Source organism: Notamacropus eugenii, chromosome 3 (assembly GCF_028372415.1).
Source record: "Notamacropus eugenii isolate mMacEug1 chromosome 3, mMacEug1.pri_v2, whole genome shotgun sequence".
NCBI classification, from domain to species: Eukaryota; Metazoa; Chordata; class Mammalia; order Diprotodontia; family Macropodidae; genus Notamacropus; species Notamacropus eugenii.
In genome coordinates, this window is record NC_092874.1 from 8,379,694 (window position 1) to 8,393,233 (window position 13,540).

Here is a 13,540-nt window from a genome sequence, read left to right on the forward strand (position 1 = left end):
TAAAGTCCCCAGGCAACATTTTAAAAGCTTTCAGTTACAGACTACTTGCTAATCTGTACTGGGAAAGGGAATGAACTCCCTGGGAATTTCCCCCAATGAAAGCACAGATCAGACTCCCAAAATAAGAAATAATAAAGCACAAAGCTATGAGTTCAGGGCTCAGGAACATGCAAAAATAACTTAACAACAGTCCTTGGCCTCAAGTTAAGAGTCTAGTGTTGTGGAGGGACAAGATATTCCCATTGATAACTCTAATACAGTTTTGAATCTATTTAATTCATGAGTACAAACCACACGGTACCCTAGATGGAAGGGACAAATATTGTCTGGGAAGGTTTTATGGAGAATGAAACTCTGGAGCTGGGTAAACTTTTCCCTCATGGAAATTGAGAGGGCATTGCTGATCCACCAGAAAGTCTGAGAAGCTAGACCGTCTGGCCAAGGTCCAAAATAAGTGTTGACCAAACAGTGGATCCAGACAGCTCTGCAGAAAGTCACAGACTGAGAGTGAGAGTAGAAAGGGGCCACAGTGCTGCTAAGATCATAGGGAAGAAAGGCAGAGCACAGCATGTAAAGAGGAGGCAAGAAGTAGTAGGGACTCCAAGACAAGAGCATGTCCAGACATTGTGGCAACACTGGGATCCAAAAATCAAAACAGGACAAGGTATTCTCAGCTTAGGCAAAACTTGAAAAAGCTAAGGCAGCATAATACAAAACTAGACATGGAGTTGGAAAGGTCTGAATTCTACTCTATTGTAGTTGGATTGCTATGTGAGCATGACCAAAATCCTTCATCTCTCTTTCCCTCAGCTTCCTTATCTCTAAAATGGGTATAATATCTCCTATGTTTCTTGTGAAGAAAGTGATTTACAAACTATACAGCAAAGAGAAACATGCCACTTTTTATTGTACTGTATCAATATGATGACAGTTAGCATGTTTCTGAGAATTACCATTGAGGTTCAACTTAACCCATGTTCCCTTAATTCTGTAAAGGTTTCTCATCTGTAACTCACTCTCCAGTACTTGCTTTGTGGAAAAGAGTTATTCAAGCACGGGAGGAGAGGAGTAGGACAGGGGACAGCATAGATTACCTCTAGATTGTAGAATTCTGGAGAAACCAAAAATGGAACACTAGTCAAGGATCATAAGGATCCTAAAGAGAAATCACAATTATCTTGATACTCCATGATATCCTAGCTCTGGCCCTACCAAGGCAGAACAATAGGTTCTCTCTGCATGGACATCTAAACTCGTTAATGTTATTGTTACTTAGTTTTTGCCAATTTGGTACATCAGGGTTCTGGGAGGGAAACAGATTATGGAGTCTGCAGTCAATAGAGAATATGGAAACCAAGGCAGAAAATGAAGATCATGGAAGTCAAAGAATAGCTGAAATAGTCAATGATCAATGTCTTTAAAGATACTACTTATTTAATGTCCTGAAATGCAGGCCTTACATTCTGAAATATTTAGAACATAAAACATGTGTGTTCCAAATTAAACACCATAGCCAATGGAAAAGTAGCCCTTTGTTAATTTATTTAATTGATGATTAATGTTTGCTGTCCACATTTTGTCTGATACTGTAAACAGCCCTAATATGCAGGAACTGTGTCTGTTTAACTTGCTTTGAACGAAACCTAATCTAGGACTAAGTGCAGATTGGCTTTTAATTAATCTCTTTACAATGACAGTGATGAACAACTATTTAAGTGGCAGAGATTATGTTCTATTGAATTTTCATCATGCTTTTGCTTTCAGTTATTAAATCACAGAGGAGAGAAAAAGCTATGGTTATCCCAGTAGACAGACAGCTCATTACCTTCTCTTACTCATTTGGTTGAAAAAACTAAGGCTGTGCTTCAAAGTCAGCTGCAAATGCAGAGTTCCAGGAAAAAAATGTTTTTGCTGGACTTCAAAGATTCTTTTCTGGGGCAATTAATCACTTAGATTTTTCAGCAGGGGGACTAACAAATTTTATAGGATATAAGAGCAAGTCATTTCTCATAAAGCTTAAATAGAGAAGCTAAAAGTGGACTTAGACAAGTCATGTTTGTGTTTGCTTACAAATGAATTCATCAGACTTGTTTTCTGAAAAAAAAAATGCCTAGTTGAGTTTTCAGGTAAAATGTTTTCAAATATCAGGAAACCAAAAGAGTAGAAAAATAAATAAATACATAGAAGGGCTCTGAAATGTCAGTGTTGGAATATTTTCTCACAATGTTTCCAGGTAGCCCCCGCATTTTCACTTGTTTTATTAGCCCCACTGGTAATTTACACTTGTTAGTTCTATATTTCTTTAAAGGAGAAGGAAAATGGCCACTAATTACTTTTGGAAGTTTGGTTTTAGGACTTTGTAACTGTTGGCAGCTTAGAATGTAAACAGATAGGGAAAACACAGCCGCCAAAGCAGGACACATACAGACATTTACATTTCCTCTTCAGTTGAATATTTTAGTCACTTGCAAAAAATGTCCTGAACCCTGGTGTTGAGCAAAACCAGCTCTCTGCTCACCTTGTCACCCATCAATTGACCTCTGAATGTAAAATGTGTGTCTCCATCCAAAAGTCTGGATATGGCCAGGACAAGACGAACTACAAGAAAATCCTTCTACCTGATAAGGATCAAAGATAAGTTAAATGATCACTGAAGACATCAGGCTAAGGACATATTTGTACATTCAAAACGTTTATCTTTATAATTAAAATGGACTGAAATGTTAACATGGCTGACATGATCCTGTTCACACACACCTTGCAGAAAGGTTTCTAGAAACTCTGGGGTGCAGCCCCTTTAAGATCTGGCCCAGCAGCCATCTTGGCTAACTTGCTGATTGGGGAAGGAATGTAAATAGGGATCAGAAACAGAGAGGAGTATGCAGAAAACGGTAATAATTTGGGGGCTTTTTTGATCTTTTTATTTTTTTTTTATTTTTTATTTTTTTTTAATGTTTAACAATCACTGCCATACAATTGCGATTTTATCCCTCCCCACCCACCCACCACTACCTCCCTCCCTCCCCACGACTGCATACAATTCTGTATAGATTCTACATATACTTTCCTATTGAGTATATTTTCACTATAGTCATGCTATGTAGTCAGACTAAGATAAATGAAAGAATCCGTATAACAAATCAGAACATGATACACAAACAGATACACATACACAAACATGATCAGCTACATTATGTGAGTGACTTCCATATTTCTCTCTCTGAGTGTGGAAGGCATTTTGCCTTGAGGTCCACCATTGGGATTTTTTTTTTTTTCAGAAGTTCTTGTGTTATTACAAAAATCTAAGTCTACCAGAAAAAACTCTCACACACTGTGGTTGTTGCTGTGCATAAAGTTCTCCTGGTTCTGCTCCTTTCACTCAGCATCAGGTCATATAAGTCCTTCCAGGCCTCTCTGAAGTCTTCTTGTTCATCATTTCTTATGGCACAATAGTACTCCATTACATTCATATACCATAATTTATTCAGCCATTCCCCAATTCATGGACATCCCACTGACTTCCAGTTTTTGGCAACTACATAGAGTGCTGCTATAAATATTTTTGTACATGTGGGACCCTTTCCCATTTTTATGATCTCTTGGGGATATAGTCCTAGTAGCGATATTGCTGGGTCAAAGGGTATGCACATTTTTGTAGCCCTTTGGGCATAGTTCCAAATTGCTCTCCAGAATGGTTGGATGCGCTCACAGCTCCACCAACAATGAATTAGTGTTCCAACTCTCCCACATCCTCTCCAGCATTTATCATTTTCTTGTTCTGTCATGTTTGCCAATCTTATAGGTGTGATGTGGTACCTCAGAGTTGTTTTGATTTGCATCTCTCTAACCAATAGTGATTTAGAGCATTTTTTCATATGATTATAGATAGCTTTAATTTCTTCCTCTGAAAATTGCCTGTTCATATCCTTTGACCATTTATCAATTGGGGAATGACTTGTATGATTATACATTTGGGACAGTTCTCTATATATTCTAGAAATGAGGCCTTTATCCCCGAGCTTAGCTGTAAAAATTTTTTCCCAATTTACTACATCCCTCCAGATTTTGGTTGCATTGAGTTTGGTTGTGCAAAAACTTCTCAGTTTAATGTAATCAAAGTTATCCATTTTGCATTTCATAATGCATTCTATCTCTCCTTTAGTAAAGAATTCTTCCCTTCTCCATAGATCTGATAAATACACTATTCCTTGCTTCTCCAGTTTATTCATGGTATCAATCTTTATACCTAAATCATGTATCCATTTGGACTTTATTCTTGTGTACGGTGTCAGGTATGGGTCTATGCCTAATTTCCGCCACACTGTTATCCAGTTTTCCCAGCAATTTTTATCAAACAATGAGTTCTTATCCCAGAAGCTGGGGTCCTTGGGTTTATCAAACAGAAGGTTGCTATATTCCTTGCCTACTGCATCTTGAGTGCCAAGTCTATTCCACTTGTCTACCTCTCTGTTTCTTAGCCAATACCAAGTGGTTTTGATAATTACTGCTTTATAGTACAGTTTAAGGTCTGGTAGCGCTAGGCCACCTTCCCAGGCATTTCTTTTCATTAGTCCCTTTGATATTCTGGACCTTTTGTTTTTCCAAATGAATTTTGATATTATTTTATCCAGCTCTAGAAAGTAATTGTCTGATAGTTTAATTGGTATGGCACTAAATAAGTATATTAATTTGGGTAGAATTGTCATTTTTATTATATTAGCACGGCCTACCCATGAGCAACTAATGTTTTTCCACTTACTTAAATCTGACTTTATTTGTGCAAAAAGTGTCTTGTAATCATGTTCATATAGTCCCTGGGTTTGTTTTGGCAGGTAGACTCCTAAGTATTTTATACTGTCTACCCTAACTTTAAATGGGATTTCTCTTTCTATCTCTTGCTGTGGAACTTTGTTGCTAATATATAGGAATGCAGAAGATTTGTGTGGGTTTATTTTGTACCCTGCAACTTTGCCAAAGTTGTTTATTAATTCAAGTAATTTTTTACTTGAATCTCTGGGATTCTCTAGGTAAATCATCATATCATCTGCAAAGAGTGATAACTTAGTTTCTTCTTTGGCTATTCTAATTCCTTGAATATCTTTATCTTGTCTAATTGCTACAGGTAACATTTCTAGTACCATATTGAATAATAGTGGTGATAATGGACAACCTTGTTTCACCCCTGATCTTATTGGGAATGCATCTAGCTTATCCCCATTGCATATAATGCTTGCTGAAGGTTTTAGATAGATACTGCTTATTATTTTATGGAAAGTTCCCTTTATTCCTACGTTCTCCAATGTTTTTAGTAGGAATGGATGTTGTATTTTGTCAAAAGCTTTTTCTGCATCTATTGAGATAATCATGTGGTTTTTGTTAGCTTTGTTGTTGATGTGATCGATAATGCTAATAGTTTTCCTAATATTGAACCAGCCCTGTAGTCCTGGTATGAATCCTACCTGATCATAATGTATTAATCTCGTGATAAGATGCTGTATTCGTTTTGCTAAAATTTTATTTAAAATTTTTGCATCTATATTCATTAGGGAAATTGGTCTATAATTTTCTTTCTCTGTTTTGCCTCTTCCTGGTTTGGGTATCAAAACCATATTTGTATCATAGAAAGAATTTGAGAGGACTCCTTCTTCCCCAATTTTCAAGAATAGTGTATGTAGTATTGGAACTAACTGTTCTTTAAATGTTTGATAGAATTCACTTGTGAATCCATCTGGCCCTGGAGATTTTTTCCTAGGGAGTTCATTGATGGCTTGTTCAATTTCTTTTTCTGAGATGGGGTTGTTTAAGTTTTCAACTTCCTCTTCTGTTAATCTGGGCAATTTGTATTTTTTAAAATATTCATCCATCTCATTTAGATTGTCGAATTTGTGGGCATAAAGTTGGGCAAAGTAGTTTCTAATTATTGTTTTAATTTCCTCCTCATTGGAGGTGAGTTCACCCCTTTCATTTTTAATGTTAGTAATTTGGTTTTCTTCTTTCTTTTTTTTGATCAGATTAACCAAAGGTTTATCAATTTTATTAGTTTTTTCATAAAACCAACTATTGGTTTTATTTATTAATTCAATAGTTTTCTTTATTTCAATTTTATTAATCTCTCCTTTGGTTTTCAGTATTTCTAATTTGGTATTTACTTGGGGATTTTCAATTTGTTCTTTTTCTAGCTTTTTCAACTGCAAGCCTAAGTCATTGATCTCCTCTTTCTCTATTTTATTTATGTAAGCATTCAGAGATATAAAACTTCCCCTAATAACTGTTTTTGCAGTGTCCCATAAGTTTTGGTATGTTGTCTCACTATTGTCATTCTCTTGAATGAAGTTGTTGATTGTTTCTATGATTTCTTCTTTAACCCAATCCTTCTTTAGAATTAGATTATTTAGTTTCCAATTGATTTTTGGTTTCTCTTTCCGTGGCCTTTTATTACATGTAATTTTTAATGCATTATGATCTGAAAAGGATGCATTGATTATCTCTACCTTTCTGCACTGGATTGTGAGATTTTTATGTCCTAGTACATGGTCAATTTTTGTAAATGTTCCATGTACCGCTGAGAAAAAGGTATATTCCTTTCTATTCCCATTTAATTTTCTCCAAAGATCTATCATATCTACCTTATCCAGAGTTTTATTTACCTCCTTAACCTCTTTCTTGTTTATTTTGAGGTTGGATTTATCGAGTTCAGAGAGGGGGAGGTTGAGGTCCCCCACTAGTATAGTTTTGCTATCAATTTCTTCCTTCAACTCCCCCAACCTCTCCTCTAAGAATCTGGATGCTATACCACTTGGAGCATACATGTTTAGTAATGATATTGCTTCATTGTCTATGGTGCCTTTTAGTAGGATATAGTTTCCATCCTTATCCCTTTTGATTAGATCTATTTCTGCTTTGGCTTTGTCTGAGATTAGGATTGCTACTCCTGCCTTTCTTACATGAGCTGAGGCACAATATATTATGCTCCATCCTTTGACCTTTATCCTATGTGTATCCCCCCGTTTCAAATGTGTTTCTTGTAAGCAGCATATTGTTGGATTATGGCTTTTAATCCATTCTGCTATCCGTCTCCGTTTTATGAGAGAGTTCATCCCATTCACATTCACAGTTATGATTACAATCTGTGTATTTCCCTCCACCCTCTTTCCCACCATTTGTGCTTTTAACTCTCCCGTCTCCCTTCCCCTCCTCAATAGTATTCACTTTTCTCCCCCTCCTCCTGCAGCCTTCCCCTCCTTCTTTTAGCCCCCCTCCCTTTTAGACCCCTTTACTCTTATTGCTTCTTTCCTCCCTTTTAGCCACCCTCCCCTTTCTTCCCCCTTCCCCTCCTACTACCTATAGAGCTAGTTAGGATTATCTGCTTAAGATTATTGTTCCCTCCTTTGAACAAATCAGATGAGAGTACCTCTCAAACAATGCTCATCTCCCTCCCCTCCTTCCCTCTACTATAGTTTTGTACTTCTTCCTGTGATATAATTTTCCATTTTCTGCTTCCCCCTTTCCACACCTCCTATTACATTCCCTTCTCATACTTAAATCATATTTTTGACATGACATCATTTACTTTATGCCCATTCCCTCTACATATATCCCTTTTATCATAATAGCTGCACAGTTCTCAAGATTAACAGGTATCATCTTCCCTTATAGGGAGGTAAACAGATTGCCCTAATTGAGCAGCAAGTTTTTGTTTTTGTTTTTTCCCCTCTGTTTACCTTTTTATGATTCTCTGGAGACCTGCATTTGAAGATCAAATTGTCTATTGAGTTCTGGTGTTTTGGTCAGGAAGCTCTGGAAATCCCTTATTTCATTGAATGACTTTCTCCTTGCCTGAAATGTTATGCTGAACTTTGCTGGGTAGTTGATCCTTGGTTGGAGTCCCAACTCCTTTGCCTTACGGAATATTGGGTTCCAATTCTTTCGATCTTTTAATGTAGAAGCTGCAAGGTCCTGTGTGATCCTGACTGTGTGACCTTGATATTTAAATTGTTTCTTTCTGGCTGCTTGTAGTATTTTCTCCTTCACTTGATAGCTCTGGAATTTGGCAACTATATTTCTTGGGGTTTTGAGTTTGGGATCCCTTTTGGGAGGGGAACGGTGGAGTCTTTCGATGACTATTTTGCCCTCTGAGTCTAGTACTTCTGGGCAGTTTTCCTTGATGATTTCCTGGAAGATATTGTCCAGACTCTTTTCTTCATCATGGGTTTCTGGCAGGCCAATAATTCTTAGATTTTCTCTCCTGGATCTATTTTCCAGGTCAGTTGTTTTTCCAATTAAATATTTTAGATTTTCTTCTATCTTTTCATTCTTTAGATTTTGTTTGACTGATTCTTGTTGCCTCATTGAGTCATTAGTTTCTACTTGCCCAATTCTAATCTTGATCGTATTGTTTTCTTCAGTTAGCTTTCGCATCTCCTTTTCCATCTGGCCAATTTTTCCCTTTAAGGAGCTATTTTCTCCATTTAATTTTTGTACTTCTTTTTCCATTCGACCAATTTTCCCAGTTAGGTTTTGGGTTTCCTTTTCCATCTGTTCAATTTTCCCTATTAGGTTTTGAGTTTCCTTTTCCGTTTGATTAACTCTTCTTTTTAGGGAATTATTCTCTCCAGTTAATTTTTGAACTTCCTTTTCCATTTCTTCAATTTTCTTTTTCAGGGTGATGTTCTCATCAGTGAATTCTTTTTTTATAGTTTTAAAATCATTGGCCAGTTTTTCTTTTATATCCTTCTTCAGACGTTCCAGGTAATCTAGTTGTGCTTGCGAGAAATTCATAGTCCCATCTGAGGTTTCATATGGAAGTACAGTCTCAGCTCTGACCTCTTTGGTGTTTGTGTTTTGGTCCTTATCCCCATAGAAAGATTCTATGGTTTTTTCACTTTTCGTCTGCTTTTTCCGATTCATGATGTTGGCTGAGTGTTGTAGCTTTTGGTTCTTTCAGTCAGAAGATACAGATCTTTTAAGTTGAGTTGATGTTTGTCTAGGCTAAAAGCAGGCTTTTTGTTGTTGTTGTTGTTGTTGTTGTTGTTGTTTCCCAGATCAACCCTGGGGTTAGCTTGATAGGTGTGTGGGAGGTGTGGTCTGGTATCAGGATATCTCCTCAGCTGGCCTGAGGCAAAGGCAAGATCCGGGGATGGTGATCCCAGCTTCCCTATTGTCTTCCCTTTCCCCTGGAGGGCTGGGGCACGCCTAGAGGCTAATGCGTGTTCCCGCCCCTCCTGGGGCTCGTCTCCCAGGCTGAGGCTTGCTTGGGTCTCAGTGCGAATTTTCTCTGCCCTGGGTCGTCTGTCCCTCCAGATAGCCTCCACCACTGTGGGAAGAATCCCCCTTTGCCACTTTTCCAGCCTGTGGTGTTATGAGACCACCCGCCCCCTTCTGCTGTTCCCACTGATCCAGGATTAATCTGGGGAAGAATTTTATGGTTCCCTCACGGTCATCGGGGGGAGGGGAGAGCACTCACTGATCACTCCGGCATCCCAGCTCCCGGATGTTCAAGCAGTGACCCACTGAAGTCCCGTCTTTAGGCTGAAGATTTCAAAGGCTGTTGCGCTGATATCGTTGGCTCGGCCTGGCTTATCTCCTGTTCCGCTGGTCTCGCCCGCCACTCTCGGGCCCCTCGGGTCGCCTCCGCCCTGCCGCGCCGACCGCGCTGCGCTGTGCGCCGGGGTCTTACCCCAGCGGAACAGATCCCTCCCGTGGACCTTCCAGTCCAGCCTGGGCTCCGAATCTGTCAAAGTCCGTCTCCCACTGGATTCTACACCTCCAAAGTCTGGTCAGACTCTCCCCCCAGAGATATCCAAAGGAGTTTTTCCAGGAGCTTAGGTGAGTCGTTGCTTTCACTCCGCCATCTTGGCTCCGCCTCTCTTTTTTTGATCTTTTTAAAGACAATGGTCAAACAAAAAAATCTTCATAGTACCCAAAGAAAAGGGGCACATGTGGCTGTGTAATGCATACATAGACAACCCAGAATAAATGAAAATTTAGACCCTGACAATATGCTTGACATCTGGCACATTGCTCCCCTAGCCAAATTTATACCTGTATGTATTCCTCGACAAGATGGAGACCCATCAACAATTCTTTGGTACATGGATGATAATGGGACTCTATCTGGGGGCATCAAAGTAATGCTATCCATGCACCTCTGGGAAAATAGGATCTGTTGCTTATTTAGTAGAAAACAATTGAAAGATTAAAGGCAAAAATCAACATTGAAATTGATATAACATGATTCCTGTTCTGTAGAGAAATGGGATTATGGGTGGCAAATGCTGTCAGAAGAAAGCAGCATATGGGTTGCTTTTGCTTAACTGTTTTTTTTTTCCTTTATCAGAGCAGAGGTGTCCAGTTTGGGGGGGGAGGGTCTTTTTTCTCTCTCTGTCTCTCTTAATGATTCTATTTGTCTGTGTGTCTGTCTGTCTTTATCTCTGTTTCAGTCTCTGTGTATGTTTCTCTCTCCTCTTTCTCTCCTTAATTTCCTCCTCCATCTCTCCCTCTCTTAACAGGATTCATCCATTCTCATATGCAATTCTGTTCCTGCGTGCTCTTTAACACAGTTAAGGTCCAGGTCCAGCATTTTTAGCCAGTGTTCCCAAGGCCACAATTCTTCCCATGACTCAGTTAGTGGTTCATTAGGCCTATAAGACATGACATGTGTCTGATCCTAAAGACACTTGATTGCTTCCAAGGCACAATTAAATTAAGTGAAAGAAAATGAAAACATTTTCCATTCTACCTTTGCTCCATGAGGAATCCAATGGAAGTCAGTGTCAGGATGATGTAGCCTGATCTCAGGAGAAGAGTGGCCTGTGATAACACCTGTTAAAGCAACAAGTAGACAAATTGATCATTTAGGGGGATTCACGAAGAAGTACTGTATGACACAGAAGTGGTCTGAAGCCTCTTTCCGTGTTGTCACATTAACCCTGGCACATTTTCAGCACAGTATGATCCATCATTACATTTGGGCTTTTTCGGAGGTTGAGCATTTTCCCTAATATCATTCTGCTTCTACGTTGGACGCTTTGGTGATCAGATTTTTCTGAAATCAGTTTTTATATTAAATAATCTTCTAAATGTTTCATTTTCTTTCAACCCTCCCCCTCCCACCAAGACTTCTCATTCCACTGGTCTTTGAACCATGTGTGTGCCTCTACCTAGGGGGAGATAGCTAGCATTTTTATAAATAAATACCACATTCCAGATCTGATTTTGAATATCACCAATTCTGTTGTCAACCCCAGGATCCTTCAGCAATGACAGTATTAAGGATTTTGGGGAGAAGAATTAGACAAGCAGAAATGTAACCAATGACCTCTGACATTACTAGTGTGTAGAATGAAGTGTTGTTTTTTTAAAATTACATATTGTAATAATCTTAATGAATCTCAGAGGCTCATAATTGGAAGGTCTATCAAATAACCAAAGTTCACTCTAGATAGGACAGAGCCCTTTTATAAAATGACAAATCAAATCAATCAAAATATTAAACATCTAGATCAGATATCACAAATGACCGTTCAGCCTATGCTGGAAGAGCTCGCAGTGACTCCCCAGGTAGCTCAGCCCACTCTCCAACAGCCCCAACTATTAGGTTTGTTTTATTGTTTTATTGTAGTTTTGTTGTTGTTTTTCTGAGGTCAAGCCTCAACTTGCCTTCCTATAGATCCAGCCCTTTGCTCCTATTCTGTCCCTGCAGCCAAGCAGAAAAGGTTTGATCCTTCTTCACCTGCTATTGAATTCCTATCAAATTTAGCCATTTTGCATAGATTTATATTTATTTTATATTGGTGCTATAGATGTTTATGTACTTGCTTCATTCATTAAAATTTTATCCCCTTCAACTGGCATTGCCTGATACATGGTTTGATAAAGATGTATGGATAGATTCTACAGAACTACCCTTCCAAATCTTTTATTTTAAATTTATTTATTTATTTTTAGTTTTCGACACTCATTTGCACAAGATTTTGAGTTGCAAATTTTCCCCCATCTCTCCCCTATCCCCACCCCAAGACACTTTGCATTCTGATTACCCCTTCCCCAATCTTCCCTCCCTTCTATCACACCCCTCCTTTACCTTATGCCCATCTTCTCTCTTTTCTTGTAGGACAAGACAGATTTCTATACCCCATTACATTGTGTTTCCTATTACCCAGTTGTATGCAAAAACAATTTGCAATATTCGTTCTTAAAATTTTGAGTTCCAACTACTCTCTCTTGCTCCCTCCCCACCCATTCCCATTGAGAAGACAAGCAATTCAATATAGACTATATATGTGTAGTTCTGATGAAGATTTCCATAATAGTCATGTTGTGAAAGACCTATATTTCCCTCCATCCCATTCTGCCCCCCATTTATTCTACTCTCTCTTTTGACCTAGTCCCTCCCCAAAAGTGTTTACTTCTAATTACTCCCTCCTCCTATTTGTCCTCCCTTCAATTATCTCCCCTACACTCCACTTATCCCCTTCTCCCCTACTTTCCTGTAGTGTAAGATAGATTTTCATATTAAACTGAGTGTGAATCCTTAAGCCAAATGTGATGTAAGTTTCACTTTTTCCCTTTCACCACCCCTTTTCTTCCCCTACATTTGGAAAGCTTTTTCTTGGCTCTTTCGTGAGCAATAATTTGCCCCATTCCATTTCTCCCTTTCTCCTTCTAATACATTCCTCTCTCACCCCTTAATTTTATTTTTTAGATATCATCCCTTCCTATTCAACTCACCCAATACCTTTTTTCTATATATCTCTCCAACTACCTAAATACTGAGAAAAGTCTCAACAGTTACAAATATTATCTTTCCATGTAGGAATGTAAATAGTTCAACTTTAGTAAGTCCCTTATGATTTATCTTTCCTGCTTACCTTTTCATACTTCTCTTGATTCTTGTGTTTGAAAGTCAAATTTTCTATTCAGCTCTGGCCTTCCATCAAAAATGCTTGAAAGTTCTGTATTTCATTGAATGACCATTTTTCCCCTGAAGTATTATACTCAGTTTTGCTGGGTAGATGATTCTTGGTTTTAAAGTTCCTTTGACTTCTAGAATATCATACCCCAAGTCCTTTGATCCCTTAATGCAGAAGCTGCTAGATCTTGTGTTATCCTGATTGTATTTTCACAATACTCAAATTTTTTTTCTTCTGGCTCCTTGCAACATTTTCTCCTTGATCTGGGAACTCTGGGATTTGGCTACAATATTCCTAGGAGTATTTCTTTTTGGATCTCTTTCATGAGGTGATCAGTAGACTATTTTAATATTTATTTTATCCTCTGGTTCTAGAATATCAGGGCAGTTTTCCTTGATAATTTCAGGAAAGATTATGTCTAGGCTCTTTTTTTCATCATGGCTTTCAGGTAGTCCCATTATTTTAAAATTATCTCTCTTGGATCTATTTTCCAGGTCAGTTGTTTTTCCAATGAGATATTTCACATTGTCTTCTATTTTTTCATTCTTTTGGTTTTGTTGTGCAATTTCTTGGTTTCTCATAAAGTCATTAGCTTCCATCTGCTCTATCCTAATTTTTAAATAACTATT

General features: G+C 38.3%; 1 protein-coding gene across 5 annotated transcripts in view; it reads right to left on the reverse strand.

Annotated features, from left to right (window-relative positions):
- AGMO (alkylglycerol monooxygenase) overlaps positions 1-13,540 on the reverse strand; it is a 413,111-nt gene that overhangs the window by 158,092 nt on the left and 241,479 nt on the right. For 4 of the 5 annotated variants that reach the window (XM_072650817.1, XM_072650818.1, XM_072650816.1 and 1 more), the window contains one exon: positions 10,739-10,821. In XM_072650817.1, the coding sequence (XP_072506918.1) occupies positions 10,739-10,821 (83 nt within the window). Of the gene's footprint in view, positions 1-2,518; positions 2,619-10,738; positions 10,822-13,540 lie in introns of all 5 variants that reach the window. The other variant, XR_011976493.1, reaches the window with a different exon arrangement.